General features: G+C 46.9%; 1 protein-coding gene across 1 annotated transcript in view; it reads right to left on the reverse strand.

Moving 5' to 3' along the window:
* Positions 1 to 13301, reverse strand: part of LOC147640327 (zinc finger (C3HC4-type RING finger) family protein) — a 105246-nt gene that overhangs the window by 64503 nt on the left and 27442 nt on the right. The window contains exons 4-7 of the mRNA XM_086779232.1: positions 7699 to 7783; positions 7486 to 7572; positions 7310 to 7371; positions 5947 to 6158 (exon numbers count right to left, since the gene is read on the reverse strand). Coding sequence (XP_086635358.1) covers positions 5947 to 6158; positions 7310 to 7371; positions 7486 to 7572; positions 7699 to 7783 — 446 coding nt within the window. The remainder of the gene's footprint in view (positions 1 to 5946; positions 6159 to 7309; positions 7372 to 7485; positions 7573 to 7698; positions 7784 to 13301) is intronic.

Consider the following 13301-nt stretch of genomic DNA (forward strand, 5'->3'; position numbering starts at 1 on the left):
TACACACAATCTCTCACACACCAGTGTATGTACACACACACACACACACACACACACACACACACACACACACATAAGAGCATATATTCACACAAAGACCTTCATATTGAGTTTCTGTGTCAAACCTCCGGAGATGCAATGCAAACTCAACCATAATGAAGCCTAGCACTAAGGAAAGTAGCAAATAGAAAGAATTAGTAGAGCAAATAAGTAGTTGATAGGGCAAATGCACCGCCACAGATAGAAAGAATAAGCACAATATCAACTGGCCGCAACTCGGACGAAAAAATCACAATGTGAAATCTGCATGTCCGCTAATACGGCTGATTTATATACCTAGATGAATCCAAGAACATGCCTAAATTCACCTTTTAGAAATGTGCATGTTATATACTCATGGTAGTCAACCCACTTAGAAAAAGAACTCTTTTATTCCTAAAATTCCAAATTTATGACCACACGACCCTAGTCTGTAAGCATCAAGGTGATGAATTTCAAATAAGGGATTGTGTAGATGATCTTAGAAAGACCCCCATCGTACTTGAAAACCCTAGCTAAAAATTGTGATGAATGACCACATGGTTAAGAAGTTGTAATCTCCCAAGGAAACTGATGAAATCCCAAGGAGTTGCCTTGAGCAAACCTTACCAAGATACTTACGACTGGAGGAATTCGACTTACACGAAGTATCAACTAGAGAGATGTGAAGTCTCATAGAGCTTACGATGGTTTACACTGCTTCGGATATGTGTATGATGCATGTTACTTGAAATCGTGTTTTACTGTCTAGACAATGTATTCATGTGATGTATTATGTGTTGTTTGTTTGTGGAAGCGAATGAAGGTACCACACCGGCTCATTGATTGCCATGTGGATGTCATCCACGGGTGCGTCACATAAAGGCGGTCATTTGAGACCTTGACCCCTCTCGGCCAAACATTGGTGTTCTCCTGACATGATTGGTGTGATGAAAAAGGAAGCACCTTCAGATTGATTTTGGAGCAGGGTGGAGCCTGGTGGCTAAGTATGTGTGCAAGTAGTTACTAGTAGACATATGTGGCCCCTAATGCCAAGTATTAGAGTGTGCGAGCTTTTGGGCCTAGTGACAACTGGTAGAAGTAGCTCCTTGGATAGTAGGATTTCATGACTGTGGTGGATGTGAGACATATGTAGGGCTCCTCCATGTGCTGGTTCTTTAGGTCACATTGGTTACCTGCGAAAAAAAATCCTTTGGACTACCATGTGGCAATCATCCTAGCAAGTGATGCAGTGGTGTCTGAGGTAGTCTTCCCACCACAAGAGGGTTGGCACACCTGTCAGCGCCAAGCCCACCAAATGGAGATAAAACACACTAGAACCTCTTGTTGCCGCCAATGTGGCAAACATCTCGCCGGTCCAATTGGTGACAACTTCTCTATCCATCTTCCCCTTGAACTTGGGAGGCTTCAAAAGCTTCAACAACAAAGTTCATTCCTTACGAGGCATGGAGAAGAACTAGATAAACTGGTAGTGCCCCGTGGTCAAGCAAATGAAGGTAAACGAGAACCATCCGAAGAGCCTAGTGGAGAGGGAGTCCAGGAAGGAGATTGTCCACGGCGTCTCTCCTACCGACCAATTGTAGATTCAGAATGACAATTGTCGGCCTGGAGTGAAGCTCATCTAGTTCATCCATGCATGCCTTCAATGGAGTAAAAAATCCTACCCCAGGGTATTGTGCCACTTTGTCTTTGAAATTGTTCGGCCCGCGCAAGCTTGGGCAGACCGTAGTTGCCGTAACTAACCGGTCAAGACGGTTAGAAACACCTCGATCATAGTTGCCAAAAACGGGAACAGGGCAATTGGAACAGCGGACGCTTGGGAAACGGGAACGGGGCACATTGGGGGAATACAAACAAGGAAAACAGCACATCCAAACACGAAAAATTACAGCTAATTAAATGAAAGATGCATTTCAAACTTGAAAGTACAACATTAGGAAAGCCGAGTTTAACATTGCATTGCAAATGCAACCCAGTCAAGTAGCCATCATATAGTACATAATGTCATCCATAATCAATTTGGATTCTAGATACATAAAACAACAAAGAAAAGATTGCCATAGAGTAATTAATCAAGAGTCATACGTGAGGCCCACTTCTACACCCATAAACATGTCATACAAGTCGAAATATGGATCTATGAATCCATGTGCAGCACCTCCCAGTAAGTCAAACTCCATGGCAACCCACATATGTCTCCTTGTCAGAGGAGCAAATGTCCAAATTTGGGCCAAAATTTGAGGCACATTTTCAGATATGCCCTTAATTCAAGGAAATTGCCTGCAATTGGGAGAAACGCCCAAATTAAAGACAAATTGCACAGATTAGAGGCAAATAATAGGCCCCAAATTTGGGAGAAATGCCTAATATTAGATAAAAGTATCCACATTGGAAAATTTTGATTCAAATTGGGCCAAATGTTGAGACATATTTGAAGCGACTTGCCAAATTGAGGCAAATGTCCAAATACAAAATTAGAGAAAAATGCCCAAATTGGGGAAATTTGAGAAAATTGGCTAAGATTGGAGCAAATGGCAAAAAATTCCAAGCCCAAAATTTTATGGAAATGTTAAATATCTAGCCTTTTTCTCTAAATTTGGGGAAATGTCAAAAGAAGAAGAGCAAGTCAAAATAAGAAGACTAAAAGAATGGATTTTGTTGTTTTTACAATCAAGTTATTGAAATAGCAATTAAAGAGAATAAATAGAAGAGAAAAAAAATAGGGAAACTGGGAGAAGAAGCAAAAGACTAAAAATTCCTTTGCTTCTTCTCTCTTTCCTCTTTTCTTTCAATTGATCGATAGAATGAGAGAGAGAGAGAGAGAAAGAAAGATATATTACGCGTCTCCTAAAGACCCAATGGGCGTATGAGACCAAAGTGATACAATAATGTCCATGGCATATCTCACCATGGAACAAATAATAAAATAGAACTATCTCACTAGAGTGATACAAAAATGTCCATGGAAACCTCATCATGGAATACAAGGAACATGAAACATGAGAGGAGCTGCGAGCATCAACCCCCACTACATGGTATACCACTCTCCAATATATCAAGCATGGGGCTAATGAGTATGGCCAAGAGGTCTCCCTCATCTACGTCACATGGCAAGGTAGCTCGATGGTGGTGGAGCATGTCTTGGACCTACAGCTGATAAGTGGATCATGGCTCTAGGCACCGAGCACGCTGCAGTGTGCATGCCCAGTCCGAGGTAACTCTTCTCAAGCAAGGTATACTGGGCAATAACATATGTAATGCTCCACTATCTCAACCTCTCTGTGGCATAATTGGCAAATCCTCTCCTCCCAGGGTCTCCCCAACTCTAAAGACGCACTCAACTCTCCATGTCTCCACTCTAAGGCAGTAAGATGAAATCTGTATCTGGCCAATCACAATCCGCATGGCATGAGGCATTGCTCCAAATCCATGATCCATGTGCAGTGGGTGTAGAGGTTGAGAAGATCTAACTAGATAACCCAGTTAGTGTCCTTATGAGAGAGATGGAGAAAAGGGGAGTCCAAACTATACTGAAGGGGCGGGAGGCGGTCCATGTGGAGACCATATCCAGCGAACCAAGTGGAAACCTGAGCATACCATACTCCAAGGTGGAGTTGTCTCCAGGACTCTGGGGAAAACCTTGAGTACCTGTGGGATCCATCTCCCTGATGCGATGGAGGTATGTGATTGTCTGGAAGAGTGCATCCACTACCATTGGGGCTGCAACAAACTCTACCTGGATAATCTTGTGTGGGACTCATGGTTTGTTGCGGATCATACACGAGAGCATCATGACTTGGGGACTCTCAACTCTACCAATCCTCATCAGATAAATCTGGCCCCAGAAAGTGGCTCCATACATCAAGGCTGGTGGGAGAAGGGTGTCAAAAAGCCAACCCTTCGTCCTAGGCTCTTGGAAATGTGCCTAGAAGCATTGTCGCTCAAGTAAGCTCACGAGATTGCCTATCCCTATGTCACTCTGGCATGTGCTACAGGAAGAACCGTTTTTAAGTGTGGGCCACTAAAAGTGACACCAAGGTAGACATAGGAGAAGAAGAAGAAGAAGAAGAGGATATATTAACGTCTCGCAAAAGACCCAACAGTCAATGAGACAAAAAGTGTACAATGTGTCCATGGAATCTTATCATGGAAAAAAGACAAGATAACAAAAAGAACTAACACTAATCCCTAGGTAAATGTAGAAATTTAGAGAGAGAGAGAGAGATGTACTTGATAGTGCCTGCTGCAGATCTTCATTGGGTGGCAAGTGCTATGAATCGACTACGCGCTGAAGTACAAAAGGATGAGGTAGCTAGGAAAGGAAGAAAGTACAAAGGCATTTGCAATTATTCTTTCTAAGGTGAATGCATTAAACCTTAGAAAAACAATTTTTTTACATAAGCACTGTTTAAAACTCGGGTCGATGTGAAAAGGCAGCCTCCTTACCAGAAACAGCCATTGCGCTACATTCAAGCACGTTTTTCAACATTTCCTTTCCGTTTCCTGATGATATCGACGTTGCCACTCGTTTCCACCCGTTTCCGCAATGTTCTAGCCAAGAAATATCATTTCACCATTCCAACCCTATGAAACGGACATTTCTTGCAACTATGACCTCAATACTTGCTTTCATGCTCAGGAGCAAATCTGCAAGTTGTTCGGAATCCATGAGGAAGAACAAGGAACCAGTGAGAAGAGAACCCAAATAGATACTTCCCCCAAACCCGACCTCGTGTATTCCTACAATCTAGGGGCTCTACCCTATCCAAGCATTCAGCACACGCAGGTTGATAAAATTTGCAAGTTCTCTAGGCTAGCCCTAAGCTTTCAAGATAAACTCGCAGTGGTGCCTCATACAAACTGTAGAGTTCTTGTGTCTATGTGCTAGGGCTTTCACAGATAGAAAGACAAGAGAGCACCAGAACTAAACACACACAGCACACACAATAGCCCTAAACTACTGTATTGTATTGTCTGCAAAAGGAAATGTGTTACAACTAAATTCTCACATACAAAACCTGACTGAAAATGTAGACCACAATACTCAACCCCATACACTGCTGTTGTCTCTCCTTGACCTGCCCATGCTCCAAAGAATCGCTCTGTAAGGCTCCAACGCTCGAGAGTTTGCAAATGAAATGCTGAATTTTCAATTCACGTATTTATGGGGAGTGGCCTCACAACTAGCAAAAAGATACCCACCACTCGTTAAAAAAAGCGTCCAAACTATTTTAATGATGTCCCGCCACGCCTAGCTGCTGCCCGACTCACTGCATGTTCTGTCCGACTGCTCCACAGCCTTGCCCACGCTGCTGCCCTCTGCCTGCGCCTTGCCCATAGGGTAGCGCTACTGGCTACTAGGCTGCCCTAAATATGCTGAGGTGTGTCACAATGATAAAACCAAAATTATAATTTTCATTCTAGGCCTAGATGCTTGCTCAAGAATTTTTCAATCTTCCACAAGCGTTATGCACCTTGGGTCGCAATGGAAACAATCGGCCAGTCTAGACAGAGTACTCCTTTTTGGGAATTTTTATTGTTAGGCAGCAATCAATGAATCCTCCAATGGAGCCAAATCAAAAGATTAAAGGCGATGATGCTCTCCCACCTTATGTTAGCCCTTTCTCTAATCCTTCCTGGGTTAACCATCTAGGTAATTTATCTTGTCACATTTTATACCCCCTGTACATTCCTAGCTACCTCGACCACACATGCCACACTAGCAATTTTTGTTGCAGCAGTTCCACTCCACAATACATGTTGGTGTACTATCCTCTACTCATAAACTATCCTTATGATTTTGCTTTGGAGTGTAAATAATTTTGTTTGTATTATTTTCCCCTATACAAAGATGTGGCATTTAATAGAGAAGATATCTATTCTATACCAAAATTTAAGAGCACTCACCATGATCCATAGCTTGAAGAAGGCAAGCACGACAAAAGCTATGGCCACACGGTGTTGTCACTGGATGATACAGCAGCTTCAGACATAAACCGCAATCAAAGTCATCGGTGTATTGAATTTTTGTGTGCTTTTGTTTCTTGTCACCCACGGCGTCAGGATTATCTTTCTTGATTTCTGTGTCTACCTTTTGTAGTGCATCTTGAAGAGGAAGGCTGCAGAGAAATAAAAGGAAAGGTAGTGAGTTCAACATTGATTTATGTTCTCTCTCTCTCTCTCTCTCTCTCTCTCTCTCTCTCTCTCTCTTTTTCTAGGTGCCAGTAGTATCATCTTTATTTTTCTTTTCCATTTTCTGGTTTTTTATCCAGACATTGTATTAGATCCACCATGATGTAACTTTTTGGTCTCATAGGTCATTATGGCCTTTTGAAGACGTTAATATAACATTTCATTTCATTTCTCTCTCTGGACAGAGAGCAGGGCAGAACACTGTACGTGGGCTGGACAGAGAGCGGGGCTAAACAGCATGTTCTCTCCCTCTTTGCAACAGGCCAGCGGATTAGAATGTCTCTCTCTCTATCTTGGAAGGGAAGTTGACAGGATTGCGGACGGCTGCTGGTTGCAGGAAGTGCACAGCCGACAAATTTCTCTCTCTCTCTCTCTCTCTCTCTCTCTCTCTCTCACCTGGGCCGCCCCTGCTCGCCGTCGCCTTCTCCCTGGGCCGCCCCTGCTCACTGCCGCCTTCTCCCTGGGCCGCCCTTGTTCGCTACTGCCGCCTTCTCCCGGGGCCGCCCCTGTTCGCTAGCTTAGTGTGTTGTCCATATATATTTTTGTGGCTTACTGTTGCTACGCTCTGTGTACTCTTGAAGTGTTTTTCTAGTCCCGGTGTTGCCCTCCAGTGACAATTGCGTGACAATTGCCATGATAGGTTACACCCCCTATGACGCCCGGATGGCACTCTCGAGTCTGCACCTCAACAGGTTTGGGAGATCACAACTTGATGGCCTATTTCCTCCTTGTAGCAGGGCACACATGGACATATGCCTTCACACTGGTCATGTCAACTCTATGAACATAAAATGCAAGTGGAAATTTCCCACTTTAATATTTTTTTCCATTCTTGATGAACAAAAGAAACTTCCCATCACATATCTTCAGACCTGTAAGAAAAGATCTTACTGATCATTTTTCCCATTTGGATCCTGTTCAACCATATTTCAATGGTTACTTCCATTTTGGCTTGATTACTATCATGTGAAGATTTTTGAGGCAGTAGAGATGCACCATATTTTTGAAGACTTGCAAGATTTTCTGATGAGATTAATAAAGCTCATATACACATATCTGGGAAGTTTTAGTGTAGTACCTGGAAGGATCTATTTGCAGACCCTCGAGAAAAGCTTCCTGAGCTTCGCGATATCTTTCCAACTGTCAACTCCACAAGAACAATCAAAAACGTCTAATTCAACACGTTTGTCACACCAGTTTTATTCTTTATAAGGAACCACTATAAATATAAAGAAAAGGTTTGTTTGCACATGCCAGAAGAAGTGCTATTCCCTTTCTATAGTAGCCTTTGGGCCATGTATTCTTCAACTTGAGTACCTTCTCTGCATCCTTTAAAGCCAGCTGGATGAAGAACAAACAATCCATTGCAAAGAATTAGAACTGAAAGCACTTCAAGACATATCTATCAGCAGTGAGTACTAAAATAACATCTCTGGCTCTTCATAAAACTTCTTGATCAAACCAAACCTCTGCATGATATGTGGGATCCAGGCCATTCAAAGCATTGCGCTCAGAAACTGCTGCAGGAATTTCCCGCAAGTGCTGACTCAACCTTCATCAAGAAATTAAAAATGTGTAATTTTACCACATTACGTACTCACAAACTAGCATGCAAAATGAAGCTCTCCGATTATCTCATTGCACAATAGATGCATTTCCTATTCCCAACCTACAGTCAAAGACCTAGTCTCCAGGCACTAGTCAGAGGTGGGCGATCGGCAGCACCACTGCTGCTTGGCATATATGTGGGGCCCGATGCACCGAAGCCATTGAGCCCCAAAACCCCCCACACACACACGGGCTGCCTCAAAGCAGATTCCATCCACGCCCGATCCTCTCCATGGCTAGAGGGGGAAGCTCCAGGGAGCTTCAGAGTCCAGGGGAGGTTCAGATCACATGCATAGGTGGCCAGATGCTTTTCTGCACACATGGTGCCAAGGTCCTTTTCTCTTTGAACGGGACGGCAAGATCACTTGGCATTACAAGCCTCCTGTTCCCCCCCACCCCCTCCCTCCCTTGGGCCCCCGTTGTAAGAGGTAGTTTCCTTCTGGGAGCGGCCAGCCATGGAGGGAGCCACCAACCCCCCCCCCCTCTCCCTTTCCCGCTTTTTTCTTCACCTCTTTTGAGGGTTCTGAGTATGTACATGTAGCTTCTGGCTGTTTGATTTTTAAAACTAATGAAGGATCTTTTTTCCGGGATAAAAAGTTTGTCTGCCAAAAAATGAGATTGAAATTTAAAAAAAGTTCTATTAACATCTACAAAAGACCCAAGGGTTTATCAGACCCAAATGTTACAAAACATCAATGAAGTGACTAAATCGTGGAAAAAAACATAAAAACCAACTAGAACTGATATAATGTAATGGGATCAATGTGGACTCTCGGCATCTGTGGCTGCATAGAGGCTCTCCACGTCCACTGGTCTGTGGAGGGGCACCTATGTCTCTGGAGGATCTCTTGGATCAGAAGTGGAGCATCTTCTCAGACCAATGGGTCTCGAGCATCTCGCTCATTGCACCTAGATCACTCTATCTAAGGAGGCGCCTAGGAGGTAGGGTGGCACATGGGCTCCTAATGCACGCTGCTAGTCAGTGGGGTAGGGGCATCCGGGTCAAAGTCCTCTCGTGATCACCAACGAGGACCTCCGTCCTGGGTCCAGAAGAAAGCAGCTCATAATGGAGGGCTGTGAGGCATTTGGTGCATAGCTAATCTCTGTGCCAACATAGCTCCATCAAGTAGAGCCCCAGGCATCGCTGGTCTACAAAGTCAATCCCTCCCTAAAGAGGCAATGAGACCTCCCTTATATCTCATAGTACATTGGGATCTCAACATAGTGCTCCTCCATCTCAACCTCTAGTGAACAGAATCAGCAGACTGAGAGAGAGAGAGAGAGAGAGAGAGAGAGATTTAGAGCTATTTTAGGGTTTGAATTGCTGTCTGCTGCTGTTTTAGGGTTTTGAATTGCTCTCTTACTACTATTTTAGGGTTTCGAATTGCTGTCTGCTGCTGTTTAAGGGTTTTGAATTGCTGTTTTAGGGTTTTGAATTGCTCTTACTGCTATTTTAGGTTTTCACACTGCTGTTTTTCGCTGTTTTAGTGTTTCAAACTGCTGGTTTAGGGTTTTGGGCTACTGTTTTAGGGTTTGGAACTGCTGTTTTAGGGTTTTGGGTTGCTGTTTTTAGGGCTTCAAACTGCTGTTTTAGGCTTTTGGGCTGCTGTTTTAGGGTTTCCAACTGCTGTTTTAGGGTTTTGGGCTGCTGTTTAAGGGTTTTGTACAGCTGTATTCTGTTGTTTTAGGCTTTCAACACAAAGAGAGAGAGGGGGAGAGAGAGGAGAAAGTGGGAGAGATGCCGACTCTCAATAAAGATTTCATTACCAAGACAGTGGCTGCTTTGGAACTGACATTAACAAAGGCAAGATAGAGGATGAACTTCACGAGCTAGGCCTTTCTAAGAGGCCTAAATGTTCTGGCGGTGACAATAAAGATGAGGCTATGGTTGTGGCAGCAACCCCGGAGACAAATATGCCCTTGTTGGGTGATGGGTTGAACAATGTTTGTAATGATGCACAGGTGGATTGGCATCTCTTGTTGGATTTCGCAAATTCCCTTCTTCAGGAATATGTGGAACATAATGAATCAAAGACAATGGATATCCCTGAAGAGGATGTTTTGGAAGTGTCAATGGACATGCCCCGTGTTTTGAAGATCCTGGCAGCCTTCCATGAGAAGGCTGCAATTTTCTTTTTCACAGACGGATCATATGCATTGGCGGCAAGCGCCCAGGGGTTGACTTCTTCCCTTCTGTAATCAGATGTGGTAGATGAAATTTTTGGACCCAGGGGGATTTTTGAAATTATGTTTAAAACGCCTGAAGCTCGACAGTTGGTGATTCAGAAAGTGCCTTTGTTTTTTGAGGGCCAGTTGGGTTGTCCCATGGAGACCCTTGGCTGAGTTTCGAGAAATTCTTAAGCAGGAATGTCCCATTTGGGTGGAGGTGGAGAATTGTCCTACTATGTATTGGCCTCTGTTGCATGAGGCACTGCAATCTTTGGGAAAATTCTTGGTTCTGCCCTGTTCTAGGTCCAACAATCGGAATAGATTATGTATATTTTGGCATACTGCTCGTCCGCGTCCTCCATGGTTGCGCCTTCAGTCACCAAGAATGAGGTGTATGCATTTCAAGCTCCATTGGGGAGCTTTTGCTGGACATTGTTTTCAATGTGGTCAATTGGGGCATTTCATGGCTGAGTGCAAGCTCAATGACATAGATCACGGGGTGCCTGTTGAGGTGGAGTCTCAGGTGGGCAAGGAGGTTTCTTACATGGTTGTGGAGGACACAGGCAATACTTCTGATGTACAACATGTTGATGTACACCAGGTTGAGGATAGGGGAAAACAAGTAGTTTAAGAGGCTCCTTGGAAAGATGTGGTTAGTCGTAAAGGCAAAAAGATGGATCAGTCATCGAACCAAGGGGAAATCCAGAATTTACATAATCCTGCGAGAGAATATTGTGAGGCTTGAAAATTCATTGGGAGATATCCATGGGTATTATAAAGAGTCGCAATATCTTGCATAATATCCTTAATGTTCAAATAGGCATTGATTATGCAAGGAAAACAAAGCAGGAGGTGGTGATGGTTCAACACGATTTGGAGAAAGCCTTTGATCATGTCAACTGGTCTTTCCTTGCTGAATTGATGCATTCTATGGGTTTTGGGCCACGTATGTCTCATTTGATCTACACTCTCAGCCATGGATCTCAGTCTTGGATTATGATGAGTGATGGAGTTACGTCCCCAGTGTCCCTTACTCACTCTCTGCACAGCAAGGATGTCCGTTGAGATGAACTCGCTGAAGCTCCCGCCTCCCCTCTCCCTACTCGCGTTTCTGCATAGCGCCTGTCACCCCCCCCGCCTGCTCGCCCCCCCGCCTTCCCATCGCTCCTTCCCCCCTCCGCCTTCCCTGCATTGCCCGCCGCCTGTTTTTTTAGCCCCCCCCCCCCCCCCCCCGCCTGCTTCTGCTGCTGCGCCCCCCCCCTTTTTGTTCCGCCTCGCTTCCTCTCCCCGCGCCTTCCCCCTTGTCTTCGCGCCCCCCTCCCCTCTGCTGTGCCTCATCCCCCCCCCTTCCGCCTGCTCGCTTCCTCCCTTCCCTCTTGCGTGCAGCCCCCGCCTTCCCCCTTTTTTAGGGTTTTTTTTTTCTTTTTTCTCCTTCGCCTTCTCCCACCCCCCCCCCCCTTCTTGCTTCCGCCCCCCCTTGGGGTTTTGTTTTCCTTTTTCGTTCCGTATCCCGCCTCTCTGTGTGCAGTTCGGTTCCAGCAGGATCCCGCCTTCGCCTCCCTTCGCCGCAGCTTCAGACTCTGATGGAGGCTCCTCCCGCCCCGCCTCAGAGGGACTCATCCGCAGCCCCCTCGCCCGCCCCTGAGGTCACCCCCATCAGGCTTTCTCTTTCGCCGGAAGAGGAAGCGAGCCTCACCGCAGAGGTGGAACGCCTCCAGGCTCATTCCACCATCTGCCGTATAGTCGGCACTCGCCCCAGCAGAGGGGAGATCAGGGATCTTCTTCAGGCCCGCCTTCTTGCAGATGTGGGCAAGATCCTGGATGTACAGCTTTTGGGCCGGGGACATTATCAGATTGAGTTCGAGGCCGCCCAGAGCGTTGCCAAGGTCCTTGCCATGAGTCCCCTTGACATCAGGGGTGCTCGGGCTTTCTTCAGACCTTGGCAGCATGGATTTGACCCAGCAGCGGCGGAGCAGGGAGAGCGCCTCTTCCATGTTACAGTTTGTTTCCCTGGTCTCCGCCGGGAGTATCTTCCGCTCCTCTCCAGGCTCGGGGCATTGGTGGGCTCGGTACTAGAGACGGGCCCCTCAGCAGCTTCAGTGGTGGCCAGAGCAGCTGGGCTACCTTCGGTCAGAGTGTTGGTGTCTGACATCTCCTCCCTTCCTAAGGTCATTCAACTACCTAGGATAGGGGGGGGGGGGGGGGGGGGTGGATAGATCAGAGAGTGGAGTTCTCGGGGCTCCCGAACCAATGCTTCATTTGCAGGCAGGTCGGTCATCTGGCCAAGGCCTGCCCTCGCAGGAGACCTCGACCCTCACCACAGCAGCAGGCTACTGATGGCCCGCCCACAGATTCGGCTCGGCAGGCTGCCTCCGGGACACCTGCTCAGGCCACAGAGACCTCGGAGTGGCAGCCTGGACAGGGGCGCCGCCGAGGGAGACAGCCACAGCAGCACGCCCAGAGACCGCTGCAGCAGCAGCCACAGTCTCAGCCTCACTGGGTTCCCGTGAGGAACAGCTTTGCTCCCCTCCAGGAAGAGACCCCTGCAGCGTCTGAGGACCAGGAAATGCCAGCTCCCCCTCCTTCACCCCCCCCCACCCCCGTCCCCTCCCACCGCCTCGCTTCCACCATCACCTCCTCCCGTCCCCGCTCCGGTTTTGGCAGCGGCTCCCTCTCCACCTCCCTCGCCTCCCCCTCCTCCCCCTCCGCCCGCCTCACCTTCCCGGGAGGCCCTGGCAGTTCCCTGGCGCTCACCTGCAGTCCGGAGAGCGCTGAGCACTGACCTCGCTCGAGCATCACAGAGGAGACCTATGCCGATTAGGGCCTCACGGATTTCATCTATCCGCAGTCGGCTGAGTCGCCTTGGCATTAGACAGCGCTCGGAGGCTTTTGATTATACCTTCACACGGCTTTTTGGAGCAGAGGGCCCCCATGAGCCAGCACCCATCCGAGTTCATGTAGTGATACCTCCGGCCCGCGGGGAGGAGGCACTAGACTCAGCGGTGGCCTTCTCATTCCCTCTATGTGGACCTTGTGACCGGGAGTGGACTCTAGAGCTCGCTCTCAGCACTTTGAAGACTCAGGCAGTTGAGTTTTCTCATCACATGAGCGATCTAGAGGTGACAGATGTGATAGGCTGACTTTGGGAGTTGGCTCATTTTTTCTTGGATCCCGAGAGTGTGGATACCTCAGGGATTCGGCATTTGGTCGTGCGCATAGTGGCAGACTTGGCACGCGACCCTGGATATGTGAGTATACACGAGGTTGCTCTGTCAGAGCAGGAGGCAGTCGCC

This window comes from Cibotium barometz, chromosome 3 (assembly GCF_041138505.1).
Source record: "Cibotium barometz isolate CiBa-2024 chromosome 3, ASM4113850v1, whole genome shotgun sequence".
NCBI classification, from domain to species: domain Eukaryota; kingdom Viridiplantae; phylum Streptophyta; class Polypodiopsida; order Cyatheales; family Cibotiaceae; genus Cibotium; species Cibotium barometz.